The following is a 17,788-nucleotide window of genomic DNA, read 5'->3' as shown; positions in this document are numbered from 1 at the left end:
AGAAATTATACAAAAATTAGGGCCAAAAATACAAATTAGGGAGAAATTAAACAAAAAATCAGAGCCAAAAACACTTATTAGGGAAAATTACACAAAAATTAGGGTCAAAAACACAAAAAATTAGGAGAAAAGCTGTTTATTTTAATCATTTGGATTTATTTATTCATAGTTCATTCTGAACTAAACACAAAACGATGTTTAACCCGGGTTGAAAAGGATAATCAATAGTCAGAGAGAACGCTCAAATTGACGGGAAATTGATCAGAAATTGAATTAGAATTATTGAAAAATCGATCTAACTTTTAGCTATAAATGAATGTGAAAAGGAGCTTGATTAACTCACCATGATAGGGCATAACGGTGTGAGCTGATCATAGAGTATCCTGGCCTCTCTTATATTACACGCCTGTAAAAAAGATAAACAATTTCAATAGACTACCACAAAAATACAGAAAAACTGCCAACTTTTTGGTGAGGACTAACTTACTCGTATCTATCTGGAAATAAAAAATCAAAGTTTCAAATCACCCTTTTTGTAAAGTAAATCACCCTTTTTGTAAAGTAAATCACCCTTTTTGTAAAGTAAATCACCCTTTTTGTAAAGTAAATCACCCTTTTTGTAAAGTAAATCACCCTTTTTGTAAAGTAAATCACCCTTTTTGTAAAGTAAATCACCCTTTTTGTAAAGTAAATCACCCTTTTTGTAAAGTAAATCACCCTTTTTGTAAAGTAAATTACCCTTTTTGTAAAGTAAATCACCCTTTTTGTAAAGTAAATCACCCTTTTTGTAAAGTAAATCACCCTTTTTGTAAAGTAAATCACCCTTTTTGTAAAGTAAGGGTACTTTGATTTTTTCAATTTCCAGAGAACTCTTTGGCGAGATTCAAATTAATCAGGTGCTTATTTTACAACGTGAATCTAACTAGAAAATACAAGAACAGAGATTTCCTTGTTCATTCAGTTCACAATATATTAGCTAGCCTATACCATAGAGGCTGCATAGCATAGGAGATATATATGCCATGGTATAGGGTGTTTATATTCCAAATTCCACTGTTAACTGAAGCCGATAGTCCTAGTAGTTGTTTTTGGTGAAGCTATGTGACGCTGGTAGTCTCTCATACTGTGCCCTTCTTACACTCTCACACTCCCAACAAAACAGTAATCGGCTTGAGCTAACAAAAAATCGCTTTTAAATTTGAAGCATAAACGAACTTTACCATGGATATGCCATGGTATAGGGTGTTCTAAATTCCACTGTTAACTAAAGCCGATAGTCCTAGTAGTTGTTTTTGGTGAAGCTATGTGACGCTGGTAGTCTTTCATACTGTGCCCTTCTTACACTCTCACACTCCCAACAAAACAGTAATCGGCTTGAGCTAACAAAAAATCGCTTTGAAATTTGAAGCATAAACGAACTTTACCATGGAATATCTTCTTTTGCTATCTTTTCTCTATGCTATCACAATAAATGATACAGTATCACCATAAATTGATACAGAATCTGTATCACCACACATGATACAGTATCAAAACAAAACGATACAATATCATCTCAACTTGATGCACAACACCAAAGGTGCGTACAGATATACGCACCGCGAACATGAGCAATTCACTTTTAATCAGCTGATTATATCTGTATTTTTACAGAAACGGTAAGATACAGATATATAAAAGCTTGACATCAGCTGATTAAAAGTGAATTGCTCATGTTCGCGGCGCGTAAATCTGTACGCACCTCAACATTTCTCTATGAGATAAACTAGATAACAAAACAAAAAAGTGCCCGAGTTGGTGACTGAATGAACGAATGACTAAATAAACGACTGAATGACTAAATGACTGAATGAATGACTAAATGAGTGAATGAATGACTGAAATACCTGCCTGGAAAGTGAGTTGTAAACAACAGCATCCCATTCCAAAAGCCATAGCATCCATATATACATGATCAGGTAAGGCAGCGCTGGAATCACCTTCAGCTGATAGATCCTCTTTGAACGGTGACTGAGTATTTTTGTCTTTGTACACTGCAATCAAAATTAGCAAAAATGGTGAGAAAAACAACTCTAAAACAAAGGATGATTATAACTGATTATGAGAAAATGGTGATAGGTTATTTTTGCATTTTTTGTTAACTGCATGAAAAATACTTCAAAACAGATTGAAATACTTCGAGTACAATATCCAACAAACTCAATTTTTAATTCTGAAATATGTCATAGGTTAAGTCATGTCAGCTGCCCTGAAATTGATCAGTTGCGACCTGAAAACTCTGACACCAGACCTCAGCCAGCCAGGTCACTCGATATTATTATTGTTACTTAAGGACTATGGAAGAATTAATAATAAGAATATCGAGTGACCTGGCTGGCTCAGGTCTGGTGTCTTCAGAGTTTTCAGGTCACAACTGACCAATTTCAGGGCCTCTGACATGACCCAACGACTGCTTTTCAGGCAGCCATAGTCCTTCAGTAATGTACCCTTTTCAAAATTATACTTAATTGTGATTAAGTATTATTAAAAGTATAATAACAAGTAGTATAATTAAAAACACTAGTCACATGTTTCGGCTATATGATGCCATTATCAACTTGATGAGATTTCTATTTTCATTTATATTCAAGAGTAACCCTGAAGAAAAAAAGACAAAATATCAAAGCTATTGTAAAATTTGGTTTGGAGTTTAAAGCTGCGTTTAAACCAAACTTAGTAACAAAATGTTGTTTACTTAATCCTTATAGATTCTATTGGATTGAACAGAACTTGATAAACACATGTTCATCATGTGTATGATTGACCGAGCGAAGTGTGGTCTAAGATTCAAGTCGACGGTTTGGCATTTCTCTCAATGTTTGAATGTTTAAATGTTTATACGTTTATATATTTTTATGTTGCGCATTTACGGCGAAACTCGGTAATAGATTTTCATTAAATTTGACAGGTATGTTCCTTTTTTAATTGCACGTCGACGTATATACAAGGTTTTTGGAAATTTTGCATTTCAAGGATAATATAAAAGGAAAAAAGGAGCCTCCTTCATACGCCAATATTAGAGTAAAAATAAGACTATAGAATTTATTCATCATAAATCAGCTGACAGGTGATTACACAGATGTGTGGAGAAGCCAGTCTATTGCTGTATTTCCATAAGGTCTATAATTTCAATCAGGTACTTGTGGATGAGAATACTGCGTGAGGTCTACTGTTCACAGAACTACTAGTGAGTTATGTTCAATCTAATAGAATCTATGAGGATTGAGTTTTTACATTTTGTTAAAAACTTTGGTGTAAACGCAGCTTAATGGAGCCGGTTTCAAATTCATATCTTTAATGATTATTGAGATATTCCAAAAAAATGATAGAATAGAATGACGTGTTTATTAAATAACAATAAAATATGAAAAATTCAGTACATTCTTCTCCTGACTATTAATTTATTTATTGATAAGATAGAGAAAACAATACAATAGTCTAACCTATTTAATAGTTTCAACCTATTTCGGACTATGTGTACCTTATCTAAATTTGGGAGAGGAATAGCACAAGGTTTCCTTATTTTTTTCTCTCCCTATTATTTTGATGATGTAATTATTGTTTATTATCAATAAAAGAATAAAGTCAGAAAAGAAAAAAAAATGTCATTGCCCAAAATTTCTCCTATCTTTTATTATCATATTTTATTGATCCAAGATTTTTTCAAATAATAAATGCATCTCGAAATGGTTTATGGGATGATTAAACACAATAAAAAGCAATAAACTGCACGTGTAATAAAAAGTTGAGCCATAAATGGAAATGCATGTGCAATTAATTAAATAATTACGAGGAAAAATTATCACAGTAAATTGCTGAGAAACTCAAAAACACTCACAAAACTTGAAATCTATACTGAGGTCAACGTTATAATGGCAGTGGAGAAAGATAGAAGAACAACGTTGCCGATCCTCTGTCTTGTCAATGACTCCTATAGACGGTAGCTGATACAGGTTTATTGATGTAATATTAACTGTTTTTTCTTATAAATTATAATTGATTATTTTAAACGAGAATGAACAGTTAATATTACATCAATAAACCTGTATCAGCTACCGTCTATAGAAGGCATTGACAAGACAGAGGATCGGCAAGAAATTATATTTTTCAATAATTAAGATTAAATATTTTGTCAATTAATTATTGATTCTACATTGTTTAAGACGATCTGACAACAGAGCAAAGCGAGAAAGAGATAGCGATATCTGCTTTGTTGAATGATAGACAAGGATAGCAATACCATTGTTAATCAAACACTGCCATTATAACGTGGACCTCACTATAGAATCAAAACCATTTCAAACAAGAGAGAATAAACTCCTAAAAATTTGAATTACTACATCAAGAAAAATTTATAAAAAAATCATCATAAAAAAACATATAAAATCGTATTATGTCTACAACACAGCGGAACAATAAATCATCCACTTATCAAAACTATAAATCATGAATTAGAAACATAATCACTATCATACACTAAATTCATGTAATAAAGTTTGGGTTTCACTCCAAAATGTCAGCTTTAGTTAGATGGGAGGCCTTGGTTTTAGCTATAGAGAAAACTGACAGTTACAACTATATCTCAATTTACGAGGAAAAAACGACTGAAACCAGTTAAAAAACGATAAAAAATAGTTAACGGTCAATTAAGTTTGTGCATTTTCATGAATGGACAGAAATTTCAGATAATGGTTAAGAGGTTATCGCACTTCAAATATTAGCGCTTATCAATATGTCGAATACCACAAAATATTATTTCCGAGAAATTCTCGCTATATCGCACAAAAAATGATCATGTCAACTTTTGTTCAACGTTTTGAAGGAAATTAATTGATGTGTGTTGCAAGTTGCACGAAAGTTGAAAGTGGCACGAAAGTTGCATGCCTCTCGCACACAAATGATCATGTCAACCTATGTTCAACGTTTTAGAGGAAATTAATTTATGTGTGTTGCAAGTTGCACGAAAGTTGAAAGTGGCATGAAAGTTGCATGCCTCTCAAACAAAAATGACCATTAATATTTCATTCCCCAATCACAACATCAAATTATTGGGAGAGAATCAACAGGATAAACTCAAAACTGTTTCTCTACCTAATTTTAATAAAAATAATCCAAATGAGGTTATGTGAGCACTTATAGCTGATGTAAATTATGTTTAAAATAACTAATCATAAACCTTGACAACTTCTGTTCAAAATTTTAGAGGAAAGAAATTAGTGTGTGTTGCAAATTGCACGAAAGTTAAAAGTGGCATGAAACTTGCATGCCTCTCAAGTTTTTACTCATGCATTGAGAAGCTCAAATATTGCAGGAAATTGTATGAATTATTGCAAGAGGCATGTTGAACGTTGAAAGGAACTATCACAGTATTAAGAAAATTTGCTAGTCTGTCTTTTCTGGAAAGAATCGACTATAAATTATGTTTGATAAGATATATTTATTTATTAGATAATTAGATGAACCAGACAAAAAAATTAAAAAAAAATTTTGAAGCGTGGACTATAAAATAGGAGCAAAGGTTGTACTTGATCTATATTGTCGAAAATTCTAAAATTAAATTTATAGATCTCAAAACATTTTGACTAGAGTCTTCTAATCCTATTAGATTCTCAAGGTAGTATTCAGCAAAGATTTTCAAGAACATTCTTAACAGGTCGTCTATAGTGTAGTCCACGTTATAATGGCAGTGGAGAAAGATAGTATAACAACGTTGCCGATCCTCTATCTTGTCAATGACTTCTATAGACGGTAGTTGATACAGGTTTATTGATGTAATAATAATAATAATAATAATAATAATAATAATAATAATAATAATAATAATAATAATAATATAATAATAATAATAATAATAATAATAAAAGCCTTTATTGGTTCCCAACACTATACAATAATACAAAATAATATGTAGAAAGAATGAACATCTTTGCTAAACTGAAAATATTAAATAACATTATTGAATTAGCTAGCTTTTTTTTCAAATAGTCCAAACTTCATTATTAGTATACAAGATTAAATAAAAAGAAAATGCAAATATGTTATCATTTTATTTGTGGAAACCAGGTCCTCTATTGGACATAGGCCTCTCCCAGGTTCCTCCATCTATCTCTATCTTTTGCATACACTGCCCACCTATCCCCAGTCACTTTCACAATGTCGTCTTTTCATCTGAATCGCTGTCGTCCAATTTTCCTTCTCCTCCAGCTGGGCTTCCACAAAGTTAGACTCTTCGTCCACCTGCCATCCTCCAATCTAGCGACGTGACCTGCCCACTTCCACTTCAGAGTCTTGATAGTCTTCAGTACATCGTCCAATTTTGTTATCGCCTTGATGGATGTATTCCTAACTCTATCTAGCCTCCTTACGTTCAGTATACTTCTTTCCATCGCTGTTTGAGTTCTTGCTATTTTCTGTAGTACTGCTTTCTTTAACGCCCAGGTTTGGGAGCCGTAAATAAGCGCGGGAAAAACACAAGTCTTTAATATCTGTGTCTTCTTAACAGTACTAATCTCCTTATTTCTTGAGAATACTTTTCAATGACCAATATTTCCTCCATGCAATTGCACACCTACGTTTCACTTCTTTGTCGGTTCTGTCAGTGAAAGCAATCAGTTGTCCTAGATAAATAATCCAATTTAACCTAGATAAATGGCAGTGGAGAAAGATAGTATAACAACGTTGCCGATCCTCTACCTTGTCAATGCCTTCTATAGACGGTAGCTGATACAGGTTTATTGATGTAATATTAACTGTTCATTCTCGTTTAAAATAATCAATTACATTTTATTAAGCAAGAAATTATATTTTTCAATAATTATTTCATAATTAAGATGAACTATTTTATTCATTAAATTATCAATTCAACACTGTTAAAAGCCGATCTGGCAACAGAGCAAAGCGAGAAAGAGATAGCGCTATCCGCTTTTTTGAATGATAGACAAGGATAGCAACTCCATTACTGATCAAACACTGCCATTATAACGTGGACCTCACTATACTAGAATAGCCTATATATCTTATCAATTTCAAACAAAATGCACTTTAATAAACACTCAAAATTATTCTGAGAGAAAAGTTTCAAATATTTATTAATGAAAAATCGTTGAATAGCTGCCAACTTTATCTTGCAAAAACACTTGAACCAATATCTAGGGAGACACCTTTCAAAGTGTCAGTAATACTTATTTAAATAACATCCATGCTTCCCATTTCAGATAATTATGACAGTTTACAGTGAATCTCACTACACATTATTAATGTCTGCGGCGAAAATATAATCTGAATTTTTTTCTAGATAAAAAAGTGAAAGTTGATGAGGTTTTTCAAATGAAGGTCACGGTTGAGGCAACATCATCTATCGTGGTTCAATGTTTGCTAGACAAAGTGATTTTTTGGTTATGAATTTTATTTAAATTTTAAAATTCTTCCAATCAATTCGATTTCTATTATCAGGCTGGGCGCACACCAGTTAGTCAAGACAAGACAAGACATGATCAGACACGTTTAGTCACAATACTTCACATTGTTGTTCATGATGCAACTCACACTGATTAGTCATTGCAATTAGACATGGTCTTCATAAGCAACTGTGTGAAGTATTGTGACTAAACGTGTCTTGTCTTGACTAACTGGTCTGCGCCCAGCCTAAGGCTGGTCACACACCGATTAGTCAAGACACGACTACCGTCACGTTTAGTCACAATACTTCACATTGCTGCTTATGACGCAACACACACTGATTAGTCATTGCAATTAGACATGGTCTTCATAAGCAACTGTATGTAGTATTGTGACTAAACGTGTCTGATCATGTCTTGTCTTGACTAACTGGTCTGCGCCCAGCCTTAGGCTGGTCACACACCGATTAGTCAAGACAAGACTAGTCTCGTTTAGTCACAATACTTCACATAGTTGCTTATGGAGTCATGTCTAATTGCAATGACTAATCAGTATGAGTTGCGTCATAAGCAGCAATGTGAAGTATTGTGACTAAACGTGTCTTGTCTTTTCTTGACTAATCGGTGTGTGACCAGTCTTACGGTTCACATGTCGAGGATAGCTTAGCAATAGACGTTCTGTAGCTAGGAATTCTGACTTCATTCAATTAAATCGATTTATAGAGCCAATTTGAGAGATTTCTGTTTTATTTTCTGTTTCAAGTTGCTTATGTGTCAACACTCTCATAAAAACCAATGTTATTCATTTTTCTGGATGAATTTCTCAAGTGTGAGCACTCCAATGAGGAACAATGGTTCTCAATTTTGGGACGAAGTTGCTCAAGTGTGAACACTCCCATTAGAAACAATGCTTTTCACTCTTGGGTGAAAGTTGTATATGTGTGAATACTCCCATAAGAACCAATGCTATTCATTCTTGGATCAAATTGCCTTTGTGTGAACACTCCCATAAGAACCAATACTATTCATTCTTGGGTCAAAGTTGCTCAAGTGTGAACACTCTCATAAGAAACAATGCTATTCATTTTTTGGCAAAAGTTGCTCAAGTGTGAACACTTCCTTGAGAACCAATGCTATTCATTCTTGGGTCAAAGTTGCTGGAGTGTGAACACTCTCATAAGAACCTTTGAAGCTCATAAGAAGCTTGGGTCAAAGTGACCTATGTGTGAACACTCCCATAAGAACCAATGCTATTCATTCTTGGGACAAAGTTGCCCATGAGTGAACAATCCTATAAGAACCAATGCTATTCATTCTTGGGTCAAAGTTGCTCAAGTGTGAACACTCTCATAAGAACCAATACTATTAATTCTTGGTCAAAGTTGCTGAAGCGTGAACACTCCCATAAGAAACAATGCTATTCATTCTTCGGTCGTAGTTGCCAAAGTGTGATGAACACTCCCATAAGAACCAATCCTATTCATTCTTGGGACAAAGTTGCTCAAATGTGAACACTCCCATAAGAACCAATGCTATTCATTTTTGGGACAAAGTTTCTCACGTGTGAACACTCCCATAAGAAGCAATGCTATTCACTCTTGGGTCAAAGTTGCCAATGTGTGAACACTCCCATAAGAACCAATGCTATTCATTTTTGGCAAAAGATGCTCAAGTGTGAACTCTTCCTTGAGAACCAATGCTATTCATTCTTGGGTCAAAGTGACCTATGTGTGAACACTCCCATAATAACCAATGCTATTCATTCTTGGGTCAAAGTTGCCTTTGTGTGAACACTCCCATAAGAACCAATGCTATTCATTCTTGGGTCAAAGTTATCTATGTGTGAACTCTTCCATAAAAACACAATGCTATTCATTCTTGGGTCAAAGTTGCCTTTGTGTGAACACTCCCATAAGAACCAATGCTATTCATTTTTGGCAAAAGATGCTCAAGTGTGAACTCTTCCTTGAGAACCAATGCTATTCATTCTTGGGTCAAAGTTGCTGAAACGTGAACACTCCCATAAGAAACAATGCTATTCATTCTTCGGTCGTAGTTGCCAAAGTGTGATGAACACTTCCTCAAGAACCAATGCTATTCATTTTTGGGTAAAAGTTACTCAAGTGTGAACACTCCTATTATAATCAATGCTATTCATTTCTGGATCAAAGTTGCCTATGTGTAAGAAACAATGGTTCTCATTTTTGGTACAAAGTTGCTCAAGTGTGAACACCCATAAAAAACAATGTTTTTCATTTTGAGACTACCTATTTTTAAAGACTAAAAAAGTGCTGACCTGGCAAATTGATGGCAACTTTTTCGCCTCTCCTCATCCGAATGTTGCGTGTGAGCGTTTTGAAACGTGGATGCCCTGGGAAGATGGTTTCATCCGGAATGAAAAGAGAACACGCCGCTCCAGAGCTGGGAGTCGGTGTGTACGAAGGAGAGGTGAAGTTAGGACATCCCAACCTACAGAGAAAATATCAAGAAAATTGGTGAAAAATCTGGATATTATGGAGTAATCAAGAATCACAATAATAACTCATTTTCGGAATCAGAAACCGAATTATAATGAAAGTCGCGTAGGCCTATAGTGAGGTCCTTGTTATAATGGCAGTAGCGAAAGATAGGAGAGCAACGTTGCCGATCCTCTGTCTTGCCAATGCCTTCTATAGACGGTAGCTGATACAGGTTTATTGAATTAATATTAACTCATTATCAAGATGAAATATTTTGTAAATTAATTATTAATTCTTCATTGTTAAAAAAGACGATCCGTTTGTTGAATGATAGACAAGGATAGCAATACCATTGCTAAATAAACAATGCCATTATAACGTGGACCTCACTTTACTAAGCACTTAACATGACTCAATCAATCATACAATTTCATATCATTTATTGAAGCAGATTGTGAAAATTGTCAAATTTATATTTTACTCTTGTAAACGTCATCACCAAGCAAAAGAGCCGGTTGCACAAAGCCGGTTAAATTTTAATTCTTATTAATTTCACGAGAACCAATCAGAGAAGCAGTATTTTCAAGAAAATCTTCTGTTATAGATTCTCATGATATTAATCACGATTATAATTTAACCGACTTTTGTGCAAGCGGGTCAGAATGTGGTAAATTGATTAATGAAGTATCTTGATTATAAAACCAATCGACACATCACAATTTACTAAATGAGTAGAAAAAATCAACAAAATAGAATTATTCTGGAATCTATTAGATGATTCAGATCTTTAGATAAACCGCTGTTGAGCTATATATACTATAGTGAGATCCACATTATAATGGCAGTGTTTGATTAGCAATGGTATTGCTATCCTTGTCTTTCATTAAACAAAGCGGATAGCGCTATCTCTTTTTCGCTTTGCTCTGTTGCCAGGTCGTCTTTCAACAATGCAGAATTAGAAATTAATTAACAGAATATTTTAAATCTATTGAAAAATGCAACTTCTTGCTTAATAAAATATAACTGATCATTTTATACGAGAATGAACAGTTAATATTACATCAATAAACCTGTATCAGCTACCGTCTGATATATAGAAGACATTGACAAGACAGAGGATCGGCAATGTTGTTCTTCTATCTTTCTCCACTGCCATTATAACGTGGACCTCACTATAGTTTGGGCCTGCTAAACAAGAGCAATAGCTGATATATTCATTTTTTTTGGAACTTGGTTGACGAGAAACAGAGAAAAACTGTGAAAAAGTTGAAGAAAAACTGTTTTGGGCTTAATGCCTGTAGGTAGTCTTCTTTGTGCTGTGATAAATAAATAAATAATAAAAAAAGCATTGTAAATACTAGTTGATCTGTGAGACGTACATAACACAGAGCGAGATTATTAACTTTTGGAAAAACATTGGCTCCTGCAGATCCCTCATATGATAACCTCTAGTCTTATTCAAAAATAGCTTATCGGGATTGGGTCTATTGTCTAAGAAAAGTCTTGTCAATGATAAGGAAAACCTGACCACTAGACACATTATTTAATTTATTCATTATTCATTGGCAAATAGATAAATTAAACACAATACATTTTGAAGGACATAAAGGTCAATTGTCTGACCTTTCCAAAACCAAATTTCGCTTACTCTACAACACAGTAGCTCTGTAGATGCTTCTGAAATCACGTTTTGCGGAAAATATCAATGATAACCATTCATATTATTTTATAATTCATAAGTATTCTTATTAAATTTGGTTTTCAACTTTCCTAAATTCTAAATTCCTAGTTTATAAATATTTTGGACTCAAAATTGGACAAAAATCGTGAAATGTGAACATAACCTATTTTTGGACAATTTCTATCTAAATTTGGGAGAGGAACAGTTTTGGGCTTCAAGCCTGTTGTTCCTTTCCCAATCATTCATAGTTGAGAATGATAGTGTATGTTTCAATGTATAAATAAATGAATATTTAAATAGTAGAAATCGTTGAAAATAAGAGGGAGAGAGAGATTCAGATTCCTTTATTCATGTGTTTAACAAAACATAATTCAACTTACGTTCTAGCGTTAAAATAAATACCAGTAGCGGTAGAATAACATGGTGAATCATATTAAACTAATGAGTTCTACAATAATATTGGGTAAGGAAAATGATGAAATATGCGAGAATTATAGTACTACTGTAATGTTTTCACATGAAACGGTGAAGCTTGGACCTTAAGAAGTCCATTCTCAGAGAGAGTATCAAGGATACCCTCCCCTTCAGCACTTATCCGTAATATATACTAAAAAACAGTATATAAACAGAGAGCGAGACTACAAAATATAAATCTACTTCTTTTTTAGTATTATCATAGAGAAAAGATAGCATAAGAATATATCCCATGGTTTGTAGAATTCATTCGAAGTTTGAAGTTTGGTATCAAATGTTGGTGTTGTGTATCAAGTTGAGATGATACTATATCATATTGAATTGAATCGCTGCCTTTATTAAAAACCTAATATATTGTGTTGATAGTGTATCATTTTATGATTATACTGTTTATCATTTATGGTGATACCATAGAGAAAAGATAGCATAAGAAGATATGCCATGGTTTGTAGAATTCATTCAAAGTTTGGAAGTTTTGTATCAAATGTTGGTGTTGTATGTCGAGTTTAGATGATACTGTATCATATTGTATTGATACTGTATAATTTAATGGTTATAATGTTTATCATTTCTGGTTTTACCATAGAGAAAAGATAGCATGAGAAGATATGCCGTGGTATAGGTCGTTTATGTTCCAAATTTTGATGTTAACTCGAGCCGATTACTGTCTATTATTAGTGTGTTGTTGGGAGTGTAAGAGTGTAAGGAGGGCACAGTATGAGAGACTACCAGCGTCACATAGCTTCACTAAAAACAACTCTTAGGACTATCGGCTTGAGTTGACAATGAAATTTGCAACATAAACGCCCTAAACCATGGCATATCTTTTATGCTATATTTGCTCTATGGTATCACCATACATGATACAGTATCACCACATGATACAGTATAAACACAAAACGATACAGTATCATCTGAAAGTGATACACAACACCATAATCTGATATAAAACATCCAAACTTTGAATGAATTCTACAAACCATGGATATCTTCTTATTATGCTATCTTTTCTATATGGCATCACCAGAAATGATACATTATCACCATAAAATGATACAGTATCTGTATCACCAAACATGATACAGTATCATCTGAACTTGATACACAATACCATTATTTGATACAAAACTTCCAAACTTTGAATGATTTCTCCAAACCATGGCATATCTTCTTATGCTATCTTTTCTCTATGCTATCGCCATAAATGATACAGTATCACCACACAATTCAAATTCAAATTTATTCATTTCCATATTCATACAACATGCACGATACAGTATAATAAAAATTAACTATTCTAATACACAGCATGTACCATCTAATGAAAATGAAAATTACCACCAGCAAAAGTAAAACTTGCTCGCTGGTGGGAGTCCATCCTGAAACTAAAATTAATAATCAATAAATACTAGCAAAAATAAGAAGGAAAAGGAAAAAAAGCATAAGTTCAGGAAAATCTAGAAATACCATTGAAATCTGTATTGAATACAGAAAGAAAAGAAAATACTCATTAGAAAAGAAAAACAAAAACAATAGTTACTACGAAATATATATCTTTGAATAGAGTAATTCATCAAAAAACCAGATTAAGACAATAATTTATATTCATACATATATCATATCATATGATAAATTGTGACACAATATCACCACAATATGATACAGTATCACCAAACATGATACAGTATCAACACAATATGATACAGTATCATCTCAACTTGATACACAACACCATTCATTATTTGATACACAACTTCCAAACTTTGAATGAATTCTAGAAAACCATGGATATCTTTTTATGCTATCTATTCTCTATGGTATATGACACTTATTTATCTATTAAATAAATAGTAGAAATACCTTAGAAAGGCTGTAAACGTCTCTATAACAAATAAATCTACTTCTTATTTAATTTCAAACTAATTAATTAATTGAGTAAAAAGTAGAAATACCTTGGAAATGCAGTAAGCGAGAACAAAACTTCGTTGTCATGTAGAACATGCGTTGCTTCTTCTCTGCGCATGCGCATATTGGCCTCAACTATGTTGAAATGTGCCAACAGACTGCCGTATGGTTTACCAGGGGTGCCTTCTATCATATAGGCACCATATTCGGGCCGCCATAGTGATTTTACGTTGCTGAAAACACAAAAAAACACGTGAAAAACACACAAATAAAACAAATTAGTTCATAAATTCACTTGAAATATTAATAGGAGACCGTAGTATAGAACGCATTAGAAAGGCACAGAGACTAAAGCCTGGTTTTCATTAGTAGAGTTGGTGGTCGAGTAACTGGCATACTAACTCTACCGAGTTAACTCTACTCAACTTACTTGGTCGAGTAACTGTTTTTTCCCCTTTTTTGTGTAGTTGAGAAGTTGATAATGTGGTCATTATTCATATTGAATGAAAAAGACTAAGAAATTGTCAAAAAACCACAGATTTATTGATACTTGAAAAGACCGGTTTCGGTTATTACACCATTGTCAATCTCTGTTTATCAGAGGTTATAGGTTTTCTAAGTATCAATAAATCTGTGGTTTTTTGACAATTTCTTAGTCTTTTTCATTCAATCGAGTAACTGTTTTCACTAAAATTGAGAATAGTAGGTAAAGTGTGTTGTCTAGTGAATAGAACCTTAACTAACCTTAAAATGTCAATACACGATTCAACTCTACTATAATGAGGTCCACGTTATAATGGCAGTGTTTGATTAGCAATGGTATTGCTATCCTTGTCTATCATTCAACAAAGCCGATAGCTTTATCTCTTTCTCGCTTTGTTCTGTTGCCAGATCGTCTTTCAACAATGTGGAATTAAAAATCAATCAACAAAATATTTCATCTTAATTATAGATATTCATTATGAAACTTTTGAAAAATATTTCTTGCCTTATAAAATATAATTGATTATTTTAAACGAGAATGAACAGTTAATATTTCATTAATAAACCTGTATCAGCTACCGTCTATAGAAGGCATTGACAAGACAGAGGATCGGCAACGTTGTTCTCCTATCTTTCTCCATTGTCATTATAACGTGGACCTCACTATAGCTCGAGACTTTTTTCATTAGTATAGTAGTGGTAGAGTAGAGTGAGAAGCGGTGGCGGGGGAAGGCAAGTGGTAGAGTACTATCCCACTCTACTCTACTAAAAACTAGTACTCTACCATGAATGTTATCATTGGGAGAGTTCACAAGATAGTTAGTACTTGCCCAGGGAACTCTACCACTAACTCTACTAATGTAAACCAGGCTTAAGGCTGGTAACGGTAGGACATGCATGGTAAAAATGGCGTCATACATTGATGTGTCATCACAGCACTAAAGGCTTGGAGCAGAATGAAAGACATTCTTAGATAAGGATATCCACGGATTTATATAATTCTTGGATGAGGATATCCAAGGACTAAATTCAAGGATAAATGAGGATATCCAAGGATAAATATCATTCTTGTATGAGATGACTGAAAGGAAGAAAATGAAACTAAAGAGTTTCTAAAGGATATTGAGACTGACAGTTGATTGAATACTATACTGAAATAAATTAAACCTATAGAAAAATATCAACTTATCAAAAATGACTTCAAGGTCGTAGAAAATTGATATAGACCAATGGCTGTCGCCATTGACTGTTATGCTCTTTCTCTCTCTCTTTTGTTGTATATTTCCGTTTAAAATGTGCAAGATCGATAGAGCGATTCTCTCTTTGTCTATCTTTAATTATTTTTTATTTTACAAAATGTGTCGAATTTATAATTCTCTCTCCCTTTCCTTGTCTTTTTATTGTCTCTCTCTCTCATTCTCTCTGTATCTCTCTTTTGTTGTTCTATATTCGTTTAAAATGTGCAAGATCGATAAAGCGATTCTCTCTCGTTATCTATCTTTTATTTTTTTTCATATTACAAAATGTGTCAAATGTATCATTCTCACTACTTCCCTTTGTTTCTCTTTTTTCTCATTCTCTCTCTCTATGGAAATTTGCAATAATCGTTGTACAGTAACAATATTATTTTGCTCGTTTTGCTGAAGTATTGGAGCGTTTGATTGACACCTACTAATACCTGTAAATAATAATACCCAATGGCATCTTATTTCCGTTGATTGTATGTATTATTATGCATCTTACATTTTTTATTAGTTATTTTAGAGTTATATAGAATTATTATCTATGTATTATTAATGTCTTTATTATTATGAGAATAATAAAATCATGTAGTAGCTGTGTTATCATTCAAGATGATTTGTAAAACTGTAATTTTGTAACCATGTTACCATAGGCGACAAGCCTAGTAACGATTGTAAAATAAAATCTATCTATCTATCTCTCCCTCTCTCTATGTATCTCTCTTTTGTTGTTCTATATTCCTTTAAATATGCAAGATCGATTCACTCTTTTTCCATCTTTTATTATTAATCTTACAAAATGTGTCAAATGTATAATTCTCTCTCTCTCTCTCTCTCTCTTTGGTAGAGAGTTAGTGGGGAGGATATTTTTAATATTCTTTCCGAAGAATGGACATTGATATGTCCCAAAGCTCCGCCAATTTATGTAGATGCATAACAATATAATTATCTATAGTTATTATATTACAAATTGCTTTTTCATATCATATACAGTTCATTAATATTTTATTTTCTTAGTCTATATTATGTAAATTCATCTATAATTTTGCTGTATTGTAAGCTATTGTATATAAGTGTATAAGCCAGTATTTATTGTAATCTACATAAATAAAGTACTCAATCAATCAATCAATTTCTTTCTCTCTGTATCTTTATTTTGTTGTTCTATATTCGTTTAAAATATGCAAGATCTATAGAGCGATTCTCTCTTTATCTATCTTTTATTATTTTTTACCTTACAAATAATGTGTCGAATTTATAATTCTCTCTCCCTTTCTTTGTATTTTTAATTCTCTGTCCTCTCTCTCACTCTCTGTATCTCTCTTTTGTTCTTCTATATTCGTTCAAAATATGCAAGATAGATTCACTCTTTGTCCATCTTTTATTATTTATCTTACAAAATGTGTCGAATTCATAATTGTCTCTCTCTCTCCCTTTCTTTGTGTTTTTATTCTCTATCCGCCTCTCTCTATATCTCTCCTTTGTTATTTTTATTTGTGGTAAACCTACTTCTTTCTCTTTATTAGACTATGTTTTGTTATTGTTATATTCTTTGAAAATCGATTGCATAATAATAGATCAAGGAAAAATTTTGGTGATGCTTCCAAGGGGTACCTTCAGTACAAAATATTAGAGAGATAGTTGATGGATGGCTGTAATAATTCATGCTATTGAGAGCTGATTGAATTATTTATGGGGAGTCTTTGTTGATCAACAATTATTGAGGGCTCAGACTGGTAGAAGTCAAAAGAAGAAAAACGAAGAAGAAGAAGAAGAAGAAGAAAAACCGAGAAGAGAAAAGAAGAAGAAGAAGAAGAAGAAGAAGAAGAGAAGAAGAAGAGAAGAAGAAGATTATTATGATGAAGAAGAAAACGATCAGATACATGACTGAATAATGGGGCCTGCAAAATGATCTATTGTAACTATTGTAAGTCAAGGTGAATACGGCTTGGAGCTTGAAGGCTATGGCAGAAAATAATGTAGAATCTCTCCTATCAGGGAAAAGTTTTTCAAACTAATGTCGGAAAAGAAAGTGTTCTTGAAACTTTATCTAGAGACAAAGATAATAATATGGGGATCAATAGCCTAATATAATATTGACCGTTTTAC

At 33.1% G+C, this 17,788-nt stretch overlaps 1 protein-coding gene across 1 annotated transcript in view; it reads right to left on the bottom strand.

Annotated features, from left to right (window-relative positions):
• The window catches only part of LOC111057048 (glutamate--cysteine ligase catalytic subunit), a 62,419-nt gene that overhangs the window by 22,740 nt on the left and 21,891 nt on the right, over positions 1-17,788 (bottom strand). The window contains 3 exon segments of the mRNA XM_039439832.1: positions 344-406; positions 1,891-2,033; positions 9,733-9,905. Coding sequence (XP_039295766.1) covers positions 344-406; positions 1,891-2,033; positions 9,733-9,905 — 379 coding nt within the window.

The sequence above is a fragment of the Nilaparvata lugens genome, chromosome 13, assembly GCF_014356525.2.
Source record: "Nilaparvata lugens isolate BPH chromosome 13, ASM1435652v1, whole genome shotgun sequence".
Lineage (NCBI taxonomy): Eukaryota > Metazoa > Arthropoda > Insecta > Hemiptera > Delphacidae > Nilaparvata > Nilaparvata lugens.
This window is presented reverse-complemented; position numbering and strand designations above follow the sequence as displayed.